Here is a 19,679-nt window from a genome sequence, read left to right as displayed (position 1 = left end):
TATTTATGATATTACCGAAAAACTCATTTTTAGTAGTAATCAAGAACAGAACGTGCAAGTTGTGGAATGAGCTACCTTCTGAGGTGTTTCCCTTGCGCTATGACATGGGGTTCTTCAAGAAGCAGGTATTTAGGATTCTCAAAGGTTGGCAACGCATAAGTGGCTCCTCCGATGATGCTTATGTCCATGGGCGGCGATGACTGCTTCCCATTAAGCGGCTCGTCTGCTCGTTTGCGGACTATTACATAAAAAAAAAAACAATTTCCCGTATTAAAAAGTCTTGTTTCTTTCATATATTCTTTCCCTGCTCAACTTACCCTATAAGTACCTCACTAACGAGTGAGAACATTTTGCTGTTTATTAATACGTAAAACATTAATTTTGACGTTTAGTCCCAAATAACTGTTCTATCGACTTCAGTAGATTAGATTTTTCAAAGACCGACTTTTTTGCCATTAGATACCAAAGTTAAAAAAATACAGCGTATTTAATTTTTTCATATAAAAGTTGTTTTTGCTCTATTTCGTTTGTTTTATATGCTAGAGCTATATAAAATAACTATAGGCATAGAATATACCTCATATCATTGAATGCGCAAAGTTTCATTACAATCCAACACGTAGTATTAAAATGAGAACGAAACTCCGTTTGTATGGGAAGGTGAAATACCAGGCCAAGGGATCGTCTTCGAATGTGCGCGGATATATGTAGTCAGAGTTGCGTGTCGGACTTTTGACAATAATTAACATATGTGTGGTGGGTGGTTGGAAATTTTCATAGGCTTTTCGTTGGGTAGTTACACAAATCTTCCTTCTACGAACTTTTGGATTATCTTTTTTTATTTATGACACTAATAAGCTTCTGACTTTTGAAAAATGTCATTATTATCAAATATTTCGAACACGTGTTTCTTTTTGTTGTCGATTATTGAAAATAACTTTTGTTCGAAAAAAATATAGTTTTATCTTTTGTTCTAATTAAACAATATTAACGTCAGAGCATTCCTGAGAAGTAACCCTACGTGGGATTTCAGGGTTTGTCCAGTGGCTAAGGTCACCCTGTATAATTATATTCAAACGGTTGCACATAACATTAGCTAAAACGACTCTCTCTCTGCGTCTATCTTCTAGTTTCATTGCCACGTATAGCTTAAAGCTAGAGCTATACAGCCTCACAAAAAGCAGGCATCCCACGTTTCCTTCAAAAATAGTCATGCCACTAAAATAAGACTCTGGGAACACCGCCACCCAACCGCGACGCTCACTCAAGCGTCGGCAGTGTGTTAAATGACTTTGAAAAAGTTTTGACATCATTTCACGTCGATCAATGACCATATGTTCACATCGCTTGTCAAGCTCAGGCGAGTCAAAGTCAAACTAACCAGTCTAACTAATGTTATATACAAGGTGCTCACGAGGAACCTGAGATATTTTGTCCACGCATTTCTGAGGCCAAAAGAAAGAAATAAATGTAATATGAGTTATATAGGTCAATTTCGGCATTTTTTTTCTTTTATAAATGTAATTTTACATAAAAAGGTAATGTTATTGGCAAAAGTATCATTTTATGATACTTTAAATTAGTACTTCTATTGGTAAAACCCAGATTTTGCTTAGTGTTACTTGTCACTTTTTGTTATGTGTCAATAACGATATTGTGGCAACATCGACATCAAAAAGGCGTCTTGCACTAAGTAACATACACGGTTTTTTTAATTGTTATTAATTCGGAAACTAGGCGAAGTCCAGAAAAATTCCTAGTTTTTAAATCTGATCAGCACGCGTAGCCAACATGCGAATCGTTAAACTGTCCCTGTCGCACTGATTTCGAAGAGTGATAGAGAGAAATTACTACGTTACGGAGTTTTAACGATTGGCATATTGGCTACGCGGGTTAAAATATTTCGGGTTCCTCGTAAGCACGTTGTATGAAGACAAAAATCTCAAAACGCGAGTATATAATGGTTCTTCTGAGCTGCGAGCTTGGTGAGTGGTTGGAATGAAACATGGCCGGTGAAAGAGCGGAAAAAAGATGAATGCGATTCGTTTTATGAATGAAATAAGATTTTTTTGAACCGCGACGAATACGTGCTTTCCTTTCGAGGTAGACGTGCATTCATTTTCTATATTTTTTCAATGTAGTATCAGGCTATCAAATTCAACCTTACGTTAAGTATGAGAAGGTTTAAAATAGGATATAGTGGTGTCGTGCGTAGAGTCAATGAATTATATGGTACGCTATAGCTTCCGGGGTTTCATTCGGGAGTTTTCAATGCGGCGTCTTTTTAATGCGTTATCTGCTTTTAACTTTTGATGTCAGGGCATCGAATTTCTCGCTAAATAATTGACTGTATACATGTTAATATGACACTAAAACTATTTTCGGTACATTATCTAGGACTGAAAATGGGGAATAAATTCAACTGTATAAAAACTGGTATTTTACAATACAAGTCCTGGATCAGAGTAGCACCTAATATTTGTACTTAAACAAAAAATCGTGATTTATGATAATCATACGTGGCACATTAAATTGTAGTGTGTGTGTAGAGGTACTACACCGTACCCACAAATACCGCATATGCGACTGTAGTATTTATTTTATTTAGTTGTTTGTCTTTACGTCCCACCTCACATGACGACCCTGCCAGTGCGGCCTTGCGGCGCGCTGCGCCTGCCAGAGGAAAATGTTGTTTGACCTAAATGAGTGCAAGTTAAAATTACCTATCAATTTGTGGAACTCTCTAAAACGTCTCTCTCTTTAAATGCGTCTGGGTTGGCTCTGTCCAAAACTACATATGTCTAATTTCAAAGTATTCAAATCGATAGCTATAGATATTTATTTTATTTAAATGGACAGAGTAGCACCATAAGGGTTCCTTTTTATCTTTCTGGTACGGAATCCTATAAATGAAGCGAGTTTAAATTAAGTTTATTCCTACAATAAAATCAATAGTATTAAAACGATACACTGAAGTACCCTAAAACCAATTAAGTAGGTTATTTAAACTTTACCCCTAGTGAGCCTATAATATTTGAATCACATCCAAAGTGTTTTAATATCAAAAATTCTCTCGAGCGGACTTTCTTAACAAGAAACTTTAAGCCCCATAAAACTTTTCGAGCGAGCTGTGCTCCACATAAGTTTTACACTCTCTTATAGTGCTGCTTTGCCAACACGAGTTTGCGGTTACGCGTTTCAATTTTGATCCATATCGATTGGACTCTTAAAGGGAATTGTAATTTTGCTGACTGCATTTGTAAGTTGGTTAAAGTAAAGCAGGCGTAAAACGTTAGACTGTTGTATGGCAAATAACCATAAAGTGCACTATAGTGAGTATTCAGCTTTATTTCGCTTTGAGTGCTATAAAGGGTCGTTTTAAGGTTAGTGGGCATTTGGAGTGGATATAAGTTTGCCGAAACGACTTTTGGAATTGATATTTTGTAATGTTGTGTAAAATGCTCTTAACATGGTTCAGGCACATTTATAACACTGTGATAAGGCGGAACTACTGTGGAAAAGTAATTTATGTCAAAACCTGCCTGTACAGTAGTTTTTAAATTTCATATAGACATCGTGTGTATAATTGAATAAAATCAATAAGGTGTCAACATATTTTCTTATGTGATAGCAAACGAGCAGACGAGCCGTCTAGTGGGAAGCGGTCACCGTCGCCCATGGACATAAGCAACATCGGATGACATTTTTAACACTCAACACTCGTATTTACATACCTACTATCCCTACTAATATAAAATAATATAATAAATATGAAAGCAACTCTTGTCTGTTTTTGACCTCTTGACACTTAAACCGCTGAACTGATTTAGATGATATTTGGTTTAAAGATAATTTGAAGCCCGAGGGACATAGAATAGGATAGTTTTATCAGTCATCATCATCATCATCCCATGCCCATGTTGACAGAAGCTAGTACTTGATATGACGGCCATGATGACATACCTACTCATACGACAAAATACCCACGGCATGGATATGTAATAAACAATTGAGCATTATCGAAATTAATCTTTCGTGAGATATATTTTAAATTATTTAAAGACGAACGGTAAAAAACTGAAATAGATATCATACACTAAAGACTCGGAGCCGGGTACATCCTTAAACTACGTCCAAAAGCGAGGTATGGGCATTGTGAATGTCATCTCGCTTTGTGTGGTAGGGCACAGTACAGCGGATATCATTCCAGATCTAGAGCAGAGTCCAACTGGGGAAGTACCTCCACCTTGCAGAAAACCGCTGCCAAATAACTCTAGACCCTACTCATAGTGCTGTGTTCCTGCCTGTGAGTAAGGTTGCCTGAGCTGAACGAGGGTACGGAAAGTTAGGGTCGGCAACGCGCATGTAACTCCTCTGGAGTTGCAGGCGTACATATGCTACGGAGACTGCTTACCATCAAGCGGGCCGTATGATTGTTTGCCGCCGACGTAGTATTTAAAAAAAGTGACCAAGTCCACCGGCGTCTTCAGCTTATGCGGATAGCACTTAACGCGACTAAAAACAATTAAACGCACATAAATTATTGATCGTTAATGGTTCCCGATGGGTTCGAAACATGTCGCCAATAACGACGAATAATTTGAGTTTAACCGTTTTTCTTAAAATGCATTTTCGTAATCGATACCAGCCCACCTGTCCAAGCTCAAAAACATTAACCGAACACATATCTAGTATATTCTCAGCTAAATTATGAAGGAATTAACCATGTACCTGGATCTTGATAGAACGTGTTCGCAGTTTCGCGTCGCCATTTGCAATCGTCGTTCGAGATCGAACGTACTTGTAACAATGAGATCTTGTCACACACGTGTTGAAGGGGCTATTCTGAAAGAAATGTTTCGACATAGAGATTTGCGAAATTTCTTGCAGTTGGTCGAGTGAGAGGTTCTTTTTATCTTAAAGCCCGTGTGGTAAAAAGGGATCCTTTATGCTGACGGACTCAGCCCGTCCGTTTGTCTGTCAGAACACTAATAAATAAATAAATAAAATAAATATTATAGGACATTATTACACAAATTGACTAAGCCCCACAGTAAGCTCAATAAGGCTTGTGTTGTAGGTACCTAGACAACGATATATATAATATGTTATAATTATAAATACTTAAATACATATAAACACCCATGACTCAGAAACAAATATTCGTGTTTATCACACAAATATATGCTCTTACCAGGATTTGAACCCGGGACCATCAGCTTCATAGGCAGGGTCACTACCCACTAGGCCAGACCGGTCGTCAAACTAAATATCTTGAGAACTAAGTAATCATGCTATTGATTCGAAATTTGAAGTACATTGTTATAAACAAGGCTATCTGATTAAATTGTGATGACTTTTTAATCATGATTGCACTAATTTACAATAAAAAATCCGAAATTATATAAAGGGCGACTTGATTTATTTCCATGACAGATGTGAGTGATTAATGCTTGACACAATTCCTTTTAATTATTCAAATTCAAAATTATGTCATTATCAAATAGGTAAATTCAAAACGTAAAAAGGTTGCAATCTGAACATGCCGCCCGCCATGAACGACTGTTCTTAACTAGCTCTGATTACAATGTAATGCTAATATTAAACTAAACAAAACAAGTCAATTGTAATCATCATGATAGTAACTCTCATGTAAATCTTTCGATAGCTCTGATAAAATTCACACAACATAAACAGTTCCTTCAACTTGATAACATAACAATTACAAAAACAGTTAAACAAATCCGTTCATTACTTACATGAAATCAATAAACATTAAATAACACTAAATTGTGTTATGAATAGTTGAAAATAACAATACAATACATTGAAACAAACAATTAATCTGCTAAAGGTAAGACACAAAGTTTCGACACTGGTCGTTTAATTAAAGAATTTTTGTAGCGCAACGTGACAACTCGCGTAACATTGTCCACTCCAGGGTGCTTTTCAACAATTTGACCTAACAACCATCGAGCTGGAGGCAAATCAAGCTCCTTTACAAGAACAACATCTCCAACCTTTGGTTCAGGTACAACCTGTGTCCACTTATATCTTTGCATGAAACGTGTAAGATATTCTTGCGACCAACGCCGCCAAAAGTCTTGTAACATTCGTTGTAAAAGTTGCCATCTTCTTAATGAACTAACTGGCGAATGTTCGTAGTTATGATCTGGAACAGCTAATAAAGATTCACCCACAAGAAAATGTCCAGGTGTTAAAGGCATGGGATCCCCTTGATCTTGGATACATGTCATTGGTCTTGAATTTAGACAAGCTTCAATCTGCGTAAGCACTGTTGTTACCTCTTCAAACGTCAGTGTTGAGTTGCCAATTATTCGCTTCAGATGATATTTACAGGACCGTACACCGGCTTCCCAAAGACCTCCGAAATTGGGCGCTTGTGGTGGAATAAAATGCCACTGTGTTCCTTTTGTAGCCAACCAATCTGCGATCTCGGGTAGAAATCTTGATTTTTCGTCGTCGAATAATTGTTTTAACTCTTTTGCTGCTCCCACAAAATTTGTCCCATTGTCACTATATAATGAGCTACAATGACCTCGACGTGACACGAAACGCTTGAATGCAGCCAAAAACGCCTGTGACGTCAAATCGCTCACTGCTTCTAAATGTATAGCACGAGTGGCCATACATACGAATAAACATATGTATCCTTTATAGGATTTGTTACCACGACCTTTTGATACTCGGATGTTTATCGGGCCTGCGTAATCAACACCTGAATGTAGAAACGCTCTGCTCATGTTCACTCTCGGTGAAGGTAATTGCCCCATTAGTTGAGGTTTGTTTGTTGCTGCGTATCTAATGCAGGTCACACATTTCCTACAGTATAATTTAACTATTGTTTTAAGTCCAATGATATAATATGTCTCTCGAATGATGTTTATCATCAGCTGTGGCGCTCCGTGCAATGTAACCTTGTGTGCATTTCGTATTATAAGAGTCGTCAACAGCGATTGTTTTGGTAAAATAATAGGATGTTTTTTGTTTTCATCTAATTCAGCGTAATGCAGCCGCCCACCAACTCGGAGTAGTTCCGAGTCGTCTAGCTGTGGATTCAGAGTCGTAAGTACACTCTTCTTGCTTACTGGGTTTCCTTGTTTAACATCCTTCCACTCCTCAAAGAATGCTTGACCTTGGCACTTTTTTATCATTATTATTAGCGCATCATCAATTTCTTTCTTGAGGAGGTACTGATGTTTTGGTTTCTCTTTACACAGAAATCTGCGGCAATATGCTATGACTCTTAGCAACTTCGTCAACGATGAGAATTTCGCCCAGATATCGTCAACTGCGCCGTGATCTTCTATTGAAGTTGTAAGGTGAGTTTTAATTTTCCTTTCTTCTAAATTTGTGTTCAATTCCTCAGGATTAAGATATTGAATAATCTTTTCATTTAGCCATGAAGGTCCTCTTAACCAAAGCTCCGAACCAATTAGTTCAGATGCTTGAATGCCCCGTGATGCACAATCTGCTGAATTATGTTCAGATTTGACATGTGACCATTGATTACGGTCTGTGATAGTTAGGATCTCTGAACATCTATTCCCGATGAATGTTTTCCAACGGCTAGGATGACTGCTCAACCATGCAAGCACTATCTCAGAGTCACTCCACGCGTGTATATTTGATTTCGGTATGTTTAAAACACTCGACACTTCAATAAGCAGCTTCGCTAGCAGAACAGCACCTGATAATTCCAATCTTGGAAGACTGAGTTGTTTGATTGGGGAAACTCTTGTTTTTGCTGTAATCAAACTGACATGAACTTCTCCTCTTGCATCTATCACTCGCAAGTATATAACTGCAGCAAATGCAGAAATTGAAGCATCACAGAAGCCATGGAGTTCCACCAACTTCGCGTCAGCCTTGTTGTATACCCAGCGCTTCAACCGAAATTGTGTCAGGTCAGAAAGATCTTCTCTATACTTCGTCCATTCTTGCAATAGCGATTGTGGTAATTCCTCGTCCCAGCCAATACCCGCAAGCCATAACTTCTGAATGAAAATCTTTGCTTTGATTATACTCGGTGCTATCCAACCTTGTGGATCATACAACCTTGAAATATCCGAGATAACCTTTCTTTTTGTTACAGGTGCAGACATCGGCGGCAACTGAACTGCGTACACAAACTCATCGGAAGTACGACTCCAGGTAAGTCCCAATATCTTGTTCGTAGCTTCTAATTTGACTTCTATCTTCTTTTCATCTTGCTTTCCTAAACTCTCTTGTTGTATTTGATTCAACATTGCTTCACTGTTGCTAGCCCATTTTTGCAATTCGAAACCGCCCTTTTTTAGCAATTCATTCATTTGCTTGTATATTTCGATTGCTTCTTCTTCGCTCTCGCAACCCGACATCAAATCATCCATATAAAATTCATGTTTTACTTTTTCAGCTGCTAGAGGGAAATCATTCCCTTCATCCTTTGCCACTTGTATCAAGCTTTTTACAGCAAGATAAGGTGCTGAAGAAGTTCCAAATGTAACACGAAGCATCTTGTATTCCTTGATGTCTTCTTCCGGTGTTTCACGCCACAAAATACGCTGGAATTCTGAGTCTTCTTCACTAACCTTTATTTGGCGGTACATTTTAACTATATCTGCAATGAAGCAGATTGGATACATACGCCAACGCATTATTATATGACGCAACTCTGGTTGTAATCTAGGGCCTACCATCAAGTCGTCGTTTAAAGATACGCCGTTCGAACCTTTGCATGACGCATCAAAGACAGCCCGAAATTTGGTAGTCTGCCTGTCTTCGCGTATGACAGCGTGATATGGTATGTAACAACCCTTTGGTTTGTTGTCATGAATTTCCTTCATGTGATTTAACTCTAAGTATTCATCAAATACTTTCTTGTATTCCTGTTTCAGGCGCTCATCTTTCTGCATCTTCTTCTCGAGATAGTGAAATCTCTTCAATGCAATGTCCCGTGAATGACCATCGGCGCAAGCTGGTTCACTATCTCGAAATGGTAGTTTGACAACATATCGTCCCTCTTCATCTCGTGTGGTGGTTGAATGGAAGATATCTTCACACCACTGCTCTTCGATTGACAAAATCTTCTGTTTATTGGACGGCTCTGCTTCAACCTCCCAGAAGGACTTGAGCAATTCTTCTACAGGCTCTATATGTGTATGCAATGACGTAACCTTGATGGTTGTGTTCTGATCCGACTTGACCGCTCCAAATAATATCCATCCCAGGGTTGTATTTTGTGCCGCTAAAGACCCTGAGGGACATTTGATAATACCATCTTGAATAATCCTAGCATAAACCTCCGCCCCTAATAAGATATCTATCTTATTCGAAGTGTGATATTCCGGATCTGCTAAAGTTACAAGCTCTAACTCCGGCCATGAGGTGATTGATACAGCAGTTGAAGGTAAGTACCTCGTCACTTTGTCGAGGACATACGCTGAAACACGAAACACGCAACCTGGATTGAGACGTGAACTGATTGATATCTCTACTATGGACCTTGTTGAAGGGCCCTGTTCACCTCCCAAACCTGATGTATCTGCCCTGGTTGGTGTGGTTTTCAATCCAAGTAATTGAACTGCTGACCTTGCAATAAAGGACTCTTCCGAACCTTGATCTATAAGAGCTCGCAAGAGTTGATATTCCCCGCCATTTTGTGATTCAGCTGACACTACAGCTGTTGCTAATAGCTTCCGAGGTGCTACACCCTTAACAAAATGGCTGGTGATGTGTGTAGAGGTTGATGGATGCTCCTCAGATGATGAAGCATTGATAGGTGCCTTGATTTGACTCACAACTGGTGAAGCTTGATTGCCAATGGAATGATTCGCCACCGTAGTCTGCGATTCGCCCTTTAAATGTAATAATGAGTGGTGCCTCTTGTTGCATATTTGGCATGACGTAGTGCTTTTGCAGTGTTTTACCGAATGATTATTACCTAGACAATTAAAACATAACCTTTGAGTTTGGACAAAGTTACGCTTGCTGTCAAGATCACTGTTAATAAATTCCTTACAACTTCTAAGATGGTGATCTTGTTTGCATAAAGCACAAATTGTCTGAGCTACATGTAACATGTTAATCGGGTTTGATATATTTAATTGATTACAGTTAGAATTAAAAGTGCGCTGTTTTTGAACAAAAGTGATTGATTTTGTGTCTAAAAACTCCAGTGAATGGTATTTTGTTTCCAAAAATTCTTTGAATTGTGTTATTGTTGGTAAATTATCTGACCTAGATACCAATTCGCTGACCTTAGACTCCCACTGCTTTCTACTCTCAGAATCTAATCTCTGGCTAACAATATAAATTATAATGACATCCCATGTACCAGTGTCAATACCTAATCCTTTCAAAGCATTTAAAGTATCTGTTGTAACATCTAGTAATTGCTTGATTGCACTGGAGGACTCGGTTGAAATGCTTTTTTGACTGAAAAACCGCTGAAAAATGCTATTAACTAAATACTGTTTATTGTTGTATCGGCTTGTCAAAAGAGTCCAGCATTGCTCGTAACTATCATTAGTTATGGGTATATGTCGTAACAATTGTTCAGCTTCTCCCTTGAGATGTCCCTTCAAGTAATGTAATTTCTGTACATCATCAATTTCATTATTGTCGTGAATGAGTGATACAAATAGATCCCTGAAACTCATCCATTCTGTATACAGTCCAGAAAATGTTGGAATGGTAATCTTTGGCAGCCTGACATGACTGATCTTTGAAGTTGAAGCTTTTGACATGTGCACCGAAGTAGCGGAATCACTTGGATTTGGTTTCAATCGGCCGAGTGCATCTTTCAGTGCGCATTTATAATCCAAGTAATTTTCCTCAGTTACATCGTATACTGTTTCTGTTCCATATACAGACTTTTCCACATCTGGTGCTGCGTAGGCTTTAACCAATTGGTCATGTCCTGTGGTAAACTTCTCCCACAGTGATTCCAAATTTTCCAATCGCGATTCTACATATGACACTGTCACGCGCTCTTTAGGTGACTTTCTGAAGTTAGTATGTCCTTTCGCGATGCGTACAGAAACGTCAACAAGCAATGATATTTCCGCGTCCATATTGAAAATAATGAATTGAAATTACAAGTCGAAGAGTTGCAAAAAAGTCCGAAATCCAGAGATAGATGAAAATCAAAATGTTCAAAATCCGTTGAAAATGTACAATTTAGCCGTAAATATTGTTTTGGTACAAAAGGGTATCATGTCTCAAATACTTCTGTTGAGGGTGTAAGAACTGACCACATTTCCCCTTTTCATTTTCTGGGGGGTACGAACTTATACTATTTCCCCTTTTGCAAATTTTGTTTAAAATAGTTCCTGATTATTATTGTTTGTAGTATAAACACTTTAGATCCGTAATTGTGCGACACTAATAACATAACATAAAAGTACTCACAGTTTATCTTCTAAAATATTGGTATGACATTTAAAAACACTGCCTACTTCCTTTTATCCGGTTCCGAACAGGACCATGATTAAATTGTGATGACTTTTTAATCATGATTGCACTAATTTACAATAAAAAATCCGAAATTTATATAAAGGGCGACTTGATTTATTTCCATGACAGATGTGAGTGATTAATGCTTGACACAATTCCTTTTAATTATTCAAATTCAAAATTATGTCATTATCAAATAGGTAAATTCAAAACGTAAAAAGGTTGCAATCTGAACACTATCCCAGATGCAATTAAAGGTTTATTTTTTATTCACCTTGGAAACTGAAAAATGCAGAAGGAGGGGCAATTTTTTATTATTAATTATATAGATTTTATTGCGTTCGAGAGTTTTTGAAACAACCACAAGGCATAGGTAACTCTCCGATTTTGACAAGTCATCTTATTCACATCAAGTTTCAATTAAATAAATAAATAAAATAAAATGTATGAATATTTATAAATAAATATTTTGGGGACAATCTTACACAGATCGACCTAGCCTCAAACTAAGCAAAGCTTGTACTATGGGTACTAGGCGACGATATACATATGTATATAGGCAAATAAATACTTATATACCTACATAGAAAACACCCATGACTCAGGAACATATATCTGTGTTCATCACTCAAATAAATGCCCCTACCGAGATTCGAAGCCACCCACTAAGCCAGACCAATCGTCAAATTTTTCTCTTCCTTTTTCTTCTCGTTTTCTTCTTTTCGTTTAGATAGGCCGCTGGTACGTACGGCGTCAAGGATTCTCTCAACTTTACCAGACATTACACTCGCAGAATAACCCCCGATACACATTGTCCCAGCTCGAATGCAACTCGCCCATTATCACTAATTGCCATCGCTGTCATTTTACGGTTACGCATTAGCATTATAGCAATTTCACTATCGATACGGCCGATCTGTTACGAATGTCCTGGGTTACGTAATAGGGCTTATTTTAGCATCAAAATTAACTTATTTTAGCATCGCTAGTGGATTTAATTGTTTTACTAAATATCATATAATACGCGATGTATGCTTTTAGATCAAAATTAGTAAAACACTGAATATATTATGATCATAATTACTTATTTTTATTTGTTTATTTAATCATTTAATTCAAGTAACTTTAGACTCATAAATATGTTAGTATGCACTTACAGCTATGTTAATATGTACAAACTTAGCACTAAAAAATTACTAAGAGAGCTATGTTTCTAGAAGCACCTACTTAGTGGTTAGACATAATAGGTACTTCTAGAAACATGCATATCATCACAATGCCTCAAATATGGGCAGTCAAACCTCTCGGCAATCGAACGCTGGATTGGGTTGAGGCTGGCCCGCACCCGGCGCACCAAGGATGTGCATCGTTTGCGCATAGTTGTATAAAAGCAATCGACGCGCGCTTCAGCAAACATCCCTGATGCGCTACAGAAGCGGGGCAGCCCCACCAATACCCGGAACGCGTTGTTATATTGGACCCGGAGGGCCCCGTAGGCCCGCTGCGTGTAATACGTTCATAAGCTGCACGTATACAGGGAGGCACGTATACTTAATCCTCTGTTGAACAGTTAAGTCATATTTTTTGCATACACACACGTCATTATAGCAATCTTACTATCGATACGGCCGATCTGTTACGAATGTCTTTAGTTACATCATCATCTTGCTAGGCCTTGTTCCCATTTACTTGGGGTCGGCCTTCTCTGTTCTTCTCTTCCATTCTGCACGATTGAGTGCAAGATCGGCGTCTATATTGAGATCTTTCAGGTGTCGCTGAACCGTCGTCATCCAGGTGGCAGGCCGTCTTCCACTTCATCGCTTCGTCGTTAGAGTCTCGAGGGCTACCTTAACCATGTAGTCTTCTGGACGCCTTTGTACATGACCGTACCACCTCAGACGTTTTTCGGTTAGCTTTTCTGTTATTGGAGCTACTTTGAAACTACCTCGGATATACACGTTTCTAATCTTGTCCATCATGGTGACACCCGCGTAACATGCGCATCTCTGTGGTGTGAAGCTTGTACAGGTGGGGTTTATTTGTAGCCCAGTATGTAGGGCTCACTTGAGGATCGCTTTCGGTTTAATTGTTTTTTTAAATCCTTTATTACGCAACGCAAACATGTCCATTCCCCGTTTGACGGGTGAGATTTGTTGTGACGTTAAAAAAAGTGCGAGGAGAATATGACGGAAGACTAGTGTCTAGTGTACCTTGATGTATTATTTAAAAATTATAATCGCTTTTACAATAAAATAAACTGTTTTTTTTTTGTAGAAATGGCGTTTGCTGCCAGGGCACTATGTCAACAAGTGAATTAATTATTCGGTTAATTTTAATTATTGTCAGAATTACTAGAGTCAAAGTCCATTCTAAATATTTACAGTACTTATATATAGAAGATGACATTCGGATGACGACTGCCGCAGCGTCGACGACAGATGGTATGGACTTGGGAGACGTCACTGCCAATTCCCTTAAATAGAGTGACGGATGCTGCCGTATTACTGCTCCAATACCAAGATTTCTTCGAGGCATTTGTCAAGAGTGTATTATAATCATACTCATTGAGAATATAAGATTATAATTATTATAAATGCTACAATTTACACAAATTTTTCGTGTACCTAATATAATTTATTTTAAAACAAATCTTCAAATCAAACATACTCTTTACTACTAAATCATCATTAGAAACACGAGTCAACAATATAAAATGACAATTAGATGTAAATCAACAAAAGTCCAGTGAAATAAACTAACTATAACTTAACGAAAGCACAACAAAAGGTTAGATAAACGGAGCTGAAGTTAACGTAATCGAGATCACGAGTCCTTTGTACGATCGATACGATCCGTCGATCGGGGACGTGCGTGCGCGCATGCATTATGTACTCGCATTCCGGGGCCGGCGGTACTGTGACAGAGTTAAGTAGTTTAATTAAACTCCGGTTAGCGTCGTAACAATCAGTTCGATTTTTGAATTTAATGTGTGAGGAAATTGATGTCATATACGAAAGAAAATGGGACCCAGGCCTCCCAGTGCCCAGGACAAAACTATTAGTTTAAAAATCCCACTTACGATTTTTATCCTTGGTGGAGCAGCGATTTACACATTATGTCATTTATGTCAGTAAGGTTGTTTGAGAGTGAAATTTGTCTCTGAACCTGTATTTTTACTATGTGAAATATACAGTTAAGAAAAATACATATATACATATATTTTATTATTATTAATACATTATAATTCTTTGTTATGTTGTGATGAATAGCGGCACCAAACTGACGATTGATGTCAAACGCTCAGTCGTCACCAAACTAACAGTTAATAGCAACTTACACATAAGTTTTTCTAACGGCACATCATGAAAATGTTATTGGCATAGAACTTTATTTAATTACTATGCATAAATGTTGGGAAGTAAGATAACTTTCACAAATATAGTTAATATAATTACTTGAGGAATTTCTTTCTTTATAGTTGAAATAGAGCAAAAACGATTTTCCTATGTGTGTATTTTTGAAATATAGATACAATAGGGTAGGTTTCTATCTACTTTATTATAATATCGCTAACAATTTTGTCAAACATGACAGGCAGGTCAAGGACTAGACCAGTCGAACAATCTATTGGTAGTTTACCAAAAAAATAAACATTGAATGCTAAGCTACATGTTAATAATTAATATACTTAATAAGACATAAAAATTTGGCAAAATTAGAAGAATTACTATTTTTATTATATAGTTTTTCTCTATTATTATCACACTATTTAGGCCAAATTAAATTACTCTATAAAAATTGCTTTGCTCGAAACAGTGAAGCGTAATGCTGAGCTGGGTTCCCTTTTTGTGTGGGATAACAAATTATATTTAAATTTGTATTACTTGATGTTAAATTAATTTATCTCCTTTTATGCAAATGTATTTTATTGTGTGTTATTGTAGCAACAAATAAACGTCTTAGCTATTTATCTCTTATGAACATCGTTCGTTAATCTAACGGCCGGTCGTTCTACCGGGCCCGCAATGCGCGGAAACCCGATAGGCATCCTGCAATGGGATCGTTAGTTAGGACAACGTGAAAGCTATTGCAAGCATTTTGCTGGAAATTAACAATTATGGCTACACTGTAGTAACAGATAGACTTGGAGCGTATGGAGATATCACGTTCGTCTGATTTGTGATTATAACATTTAAGGGTCCCCAGCAAGCTCGGTTCTCCATACAACCGTAGTTACGCTCTCATTTTAAAATGACTAGCTAGATGGCTCTGAAACTTTGTATTTACAATAGGATAAGGTATATAATTAGTTTATGTAACCTCAGATACCATAATTAAAAAATACAGCCTATTTAAGATTTTCACACAAAACTGGTTTTTGCTCTATTTGGTTTGTTTTATAAGGTGGAGCAATGTAAACTAATTTCAGTCCTAGACAAACCTCATATCTGTGTACTCATATAGTACCTATATGCAAAGTTTCATTACAATTCAAGACGTAGTTTTAAAATTAGAATGAAAATCCGTTTTTACGGGAAGGTGAAATTCGGCCGTGCTTGTCGGGGTCTCTTAAGTTACAAATTCGGCCGTGCTTGTCAGGGTCTCTTAAGTTACAAATTCGGCCGTGCTTGTCGGGGTCTCTTAAGTTATAAATTCGGCCGTGCTTGTCAGGGTCTCTTAAGTTACAAATTCGGCCGTGCTTGTCGGGGTCTCTTAAGTTACAAATTCGGCCGTGCTTGTCAGGGTCTCTTAAGTTACAAATTCGGCCGTGCTTGTAGGGGTCTCTTAAGTTACAAATTCGGCCGTGCTTGTAGGGGTCTCTTAAGTTACAAATTCGGCCGTGCTTGTCGGGGTCTCATAAGTTACAATTTTTTTCATGTCTCTCGTGTACTTTAATTTCCGACGTTTTGATGCAGTGTTGTTCGTAGATAACTGATGTAACTGCAAAATGTTAAATGATTTGTGTAACTACCCAGAAAAGACCACTGTATATTGTATTTGTATTGTATTTGTTTGTATTGTATTGTGTGTGTGTGTGTATTGTATTTTTTTATAACCTGCGTCAAATATAAAAACGAAATATTCGTAGTGCTAAAATGATTGAAGTGTGTTCAGTGTGGTTGACTGGTAAAAATACTATTTGGCAAATACTAAAAGGTAGGCGGTCCGACTCCCACTTGTCCGGTCTTTACGGTACTGTGTACATATTTTTGTTACTTTGTCGGTGTCGATTTTTAATCCCTTGACTGTACACGTTCTACGCAGCTGTGCACCTTTATTGTCACACATGCAGAGTGTTTATAGTTTGGCAAGCCATTTCCGTCAGTAGAAAAAGGCAGTATATTTAAAAATGTTGGCGCGAAGGGTTGTCATCTCATAGAAAATTTGTCTTTTGCCACTTTTTTTACTGAGAAAGTGGGTCAGCCAGAGTGTAGGAGCAAGAGTACCCTAGCAAGCCATATTTGGGCTCGCTATAGACAACGTTCATAATGTTTATTTTGGATTACCGTCATTGAAAACGATAGATACCTAGTAGTCCCTAGGACACCCAAAAGTTCAAGTTCAGGATTAGAGTTAGTATGTGACTTGGCTCCAACACGCACCATCAACGACCAGTGGATGACTGTCTACCTGCTTTAGGTGTGACGTATGCGTCAGAGATAAGACATAGCAACATTACGCTTATTTATATAGATGTCATAATATGCATAGCGCAGCCAGCCTAAGGTGCCAGTCGTCTTCACTTCGATCCCGAAACCTGGTCCCACTTAAATAGTACCACCGGATAGGGGTCGCGGGGATGGATAACGGCCGGTAGTGATAAATCTGGATGAAACTGACTCAGGACCGGGATAAGTGGCGTACTGGAAGAGAGGCCTATGCTCTGTAGTAGGCGATAAAAGGCTGATATGATGATGATAATGAGTGATAAAGCTGGGCCACATCAGACGCCCAGTCTTCCATACCAAGACGGCGACGTGAAGCAGCTTCAACAGCAGAAACGCGGATGATACCAGGCGGAAGAGTATAGAAGGAAACATAGGAAGGAAACCTATTACTGCATCTAGCACACAAATAAAACTCAATCAACGACGCGAAAGGCTAATGCAGCACAAAACCTTATTATTTAATAAGGTTAAACTGAAATCACATCCACTTCGATTTGATATTTCCTGACTCTGTTCTTATAACCTCAAGCAAATGACTGAGTACTGCATTGAACAGTTGTTTTGTAATACTTGATTCTGTCCGTAACTTCGTAATAATAATGATGATTAATAATAACAATCCTGTTTTATACGGGTCAAACTATCTCCATATCAAATTTCATCTAAATCGGTTCAGGGGTTTAAGCATAAAGAGGTAACAGACAGACAGATAGAAAGAGTTACTTTCGCATTTATAAGGACTATTAGTTATTATGTGAAAGTAATTCCTTCTTACTTCTTACTTCCGATGGCGCTACAACCCTTTGTGGGTCTTGGCCTCCTCCACTATCTTCCGCTAGTTATCATAATCCTTGGCAACCTTCCTCTAGTTGGTATGCTTCCTCATCCTGCTAAGATCTTCTTCCACACAGTCCACCACCTTTTCTTAGGCTTACCACTAGGTCTTTTCTGTTTTGGCGTCCTGTCATAATTTTTGTCACCCATTCATGTTATTTTTGTTTTGGAGCTCTCATATCGGGCATCCCTTCGACGTGGCTCGCCCATCTCATCATATATATCGACTGCTGTTTCTTTTTGGTTAGATGACTGGTAAAGAATGCCTTTAGGTATTAAGTCCGCCATCCGTACTTAATTCTTACACTGTGTTATAAAGGTAACAAAAATAAATAATTATGTAGTAAGTGAGACACTGGTGCAATAAAATATGCAACCAAAAATTTTATCAATAAATAAACAAATAATAAATACATATTTTTGACGACCGGTGTGGCCTAGTGGGTAGTGACCCTGCCTACGAAGCTGATGGTCCCGGGTTCAAATCCTGGTAAGGGCATGTATTTGTGTGATGAGCATGGATATTTGTTCCTGAGTCATGGGTGTTTTCTATGTATTTAAGTATTTATAAATATTTATATATTATATATATATCGTTGTCTAAGTACCCTCAACACAAGCCTTGTTGAGCTTACTGTGGGACTTAGTCAATTTGTGTAATATTGTCCTATAATATTTATTTTATTTATTTATTTATATTATAGGACATTATTACACAAATTGACTAAGTCCCACAGTAAGCTCAATAAGGCTTATGTTGAGGGTACTTAGACAACGATATATATAATATAATAAATATTTATAAATACTTAAATACATAGAAAACACCCATGACTCAGGAACAAATATCCATGCTCATCACACGAATACATGCCCTTACCGGGATTTGAACCCGGGACCATCAGCTTCGTAGGCAGGGTCACTACCCACTAGGCCAAATCGGTCGTCAAAATCAATATATGTACTATTTTGATTTGTGACGAATTGTACGAAAGGTTTAACTTACAACGTACATATAATTATGGCGTCAAGGTGGTCAGGAATCTAAAATATTTGCTTCCAAGTTAAAAATTAACAATTTTTGTTGAATGCCTTGTATTTTTCTAGCATTATTATTATAATGTCCATAGGGTCAAATCTAGAATTCCCGGGCCGCCCGGCGGCCGACTAGCGAGCAAACAGAGCGTATTCCCACAATCCGTGCTCATTTAGTGCTCGTACGGGCACGCGTGCTTCGCGCATGTAGACCTACTGATATCTTAGACACGACATGTCAGGAAAATAACCTGACGAGCAGAGCGTATTACCTCAAACCGTACTCATTTACTACTCCTACGAGGACGCGTGCTTTGCGCATGTAGACCTACTGATCTTAGACACGACATGTCAGGAAAATAACCTGACGAGCAGAGCGTATTACCTCAAACCGTACTCATTTACTACTCCTACGAGGACGCATGCTTTGCGCATGTAGACCTACCGACATCTTAGACACGACTTATGTCACAAATAACCTGGCGAACGAAGCGTGCCCACAAACCGTAGAAAGCATTTAGTGCTCGGCATATGTAGACCTACTAATATTTTAAACATTATTTCTTATAATATCAGACATACTAACACACAGGCTTCCATGGATTGATTGGCCTAAAGTTGGCCTGCGTACAATAAATAAATGAATCCTGCCATCTTGTCATCTTCCACCTTCCTTTTTCA

At 38.1% G+C, this 19,679-nt stretch overlaps 1 protein-coding gene across 1 annotated transcript; it reads right to left on the bottom strand.

Annotated features, from left to right (window-relative positions):
• Positions 1-4,486: 4,486 nt before the first annotated feature.
• Positions 4,487-11,078, bottom strand: LOC133526614 (uncharacterized). Its single transcript, XM_061863307.1, has 3 exons — positions 10,848-11,078; positions 7,043-9,860; positions 4,487-4,515 (listed from the first exon to the last, which is right to left on the bottom strand). Exons 1-3 carry the CDS (start codon positions 11,076-11,078, stop codon positions 4,487-4,489), a joined length of 3,078 nt encoding a protein of 1,025 aa, XP_061719291.1.
• Positions 11,079-19,679: the final 8,601 nt, after the last annotated feature.

The sequence above is a fragment of the Cydia pomonella genome, chromosome 16, assembly GCF_033807575.1.
Source record: "Cydia pomonella isolate Wapato2018A chromosome 16, ilCydPomo1, whole genome shotgun sequence".
NCBI lineage: Eukaryota > Metazoa > Arthropoda > Insecta > Lepidoptera > Tortricidae > Cydia > Cydia pomonella.
Note: the sequence above shows the minus strand (reverse complement) of the source record. Positions and strands in the feature narration are given on the sequence as shown.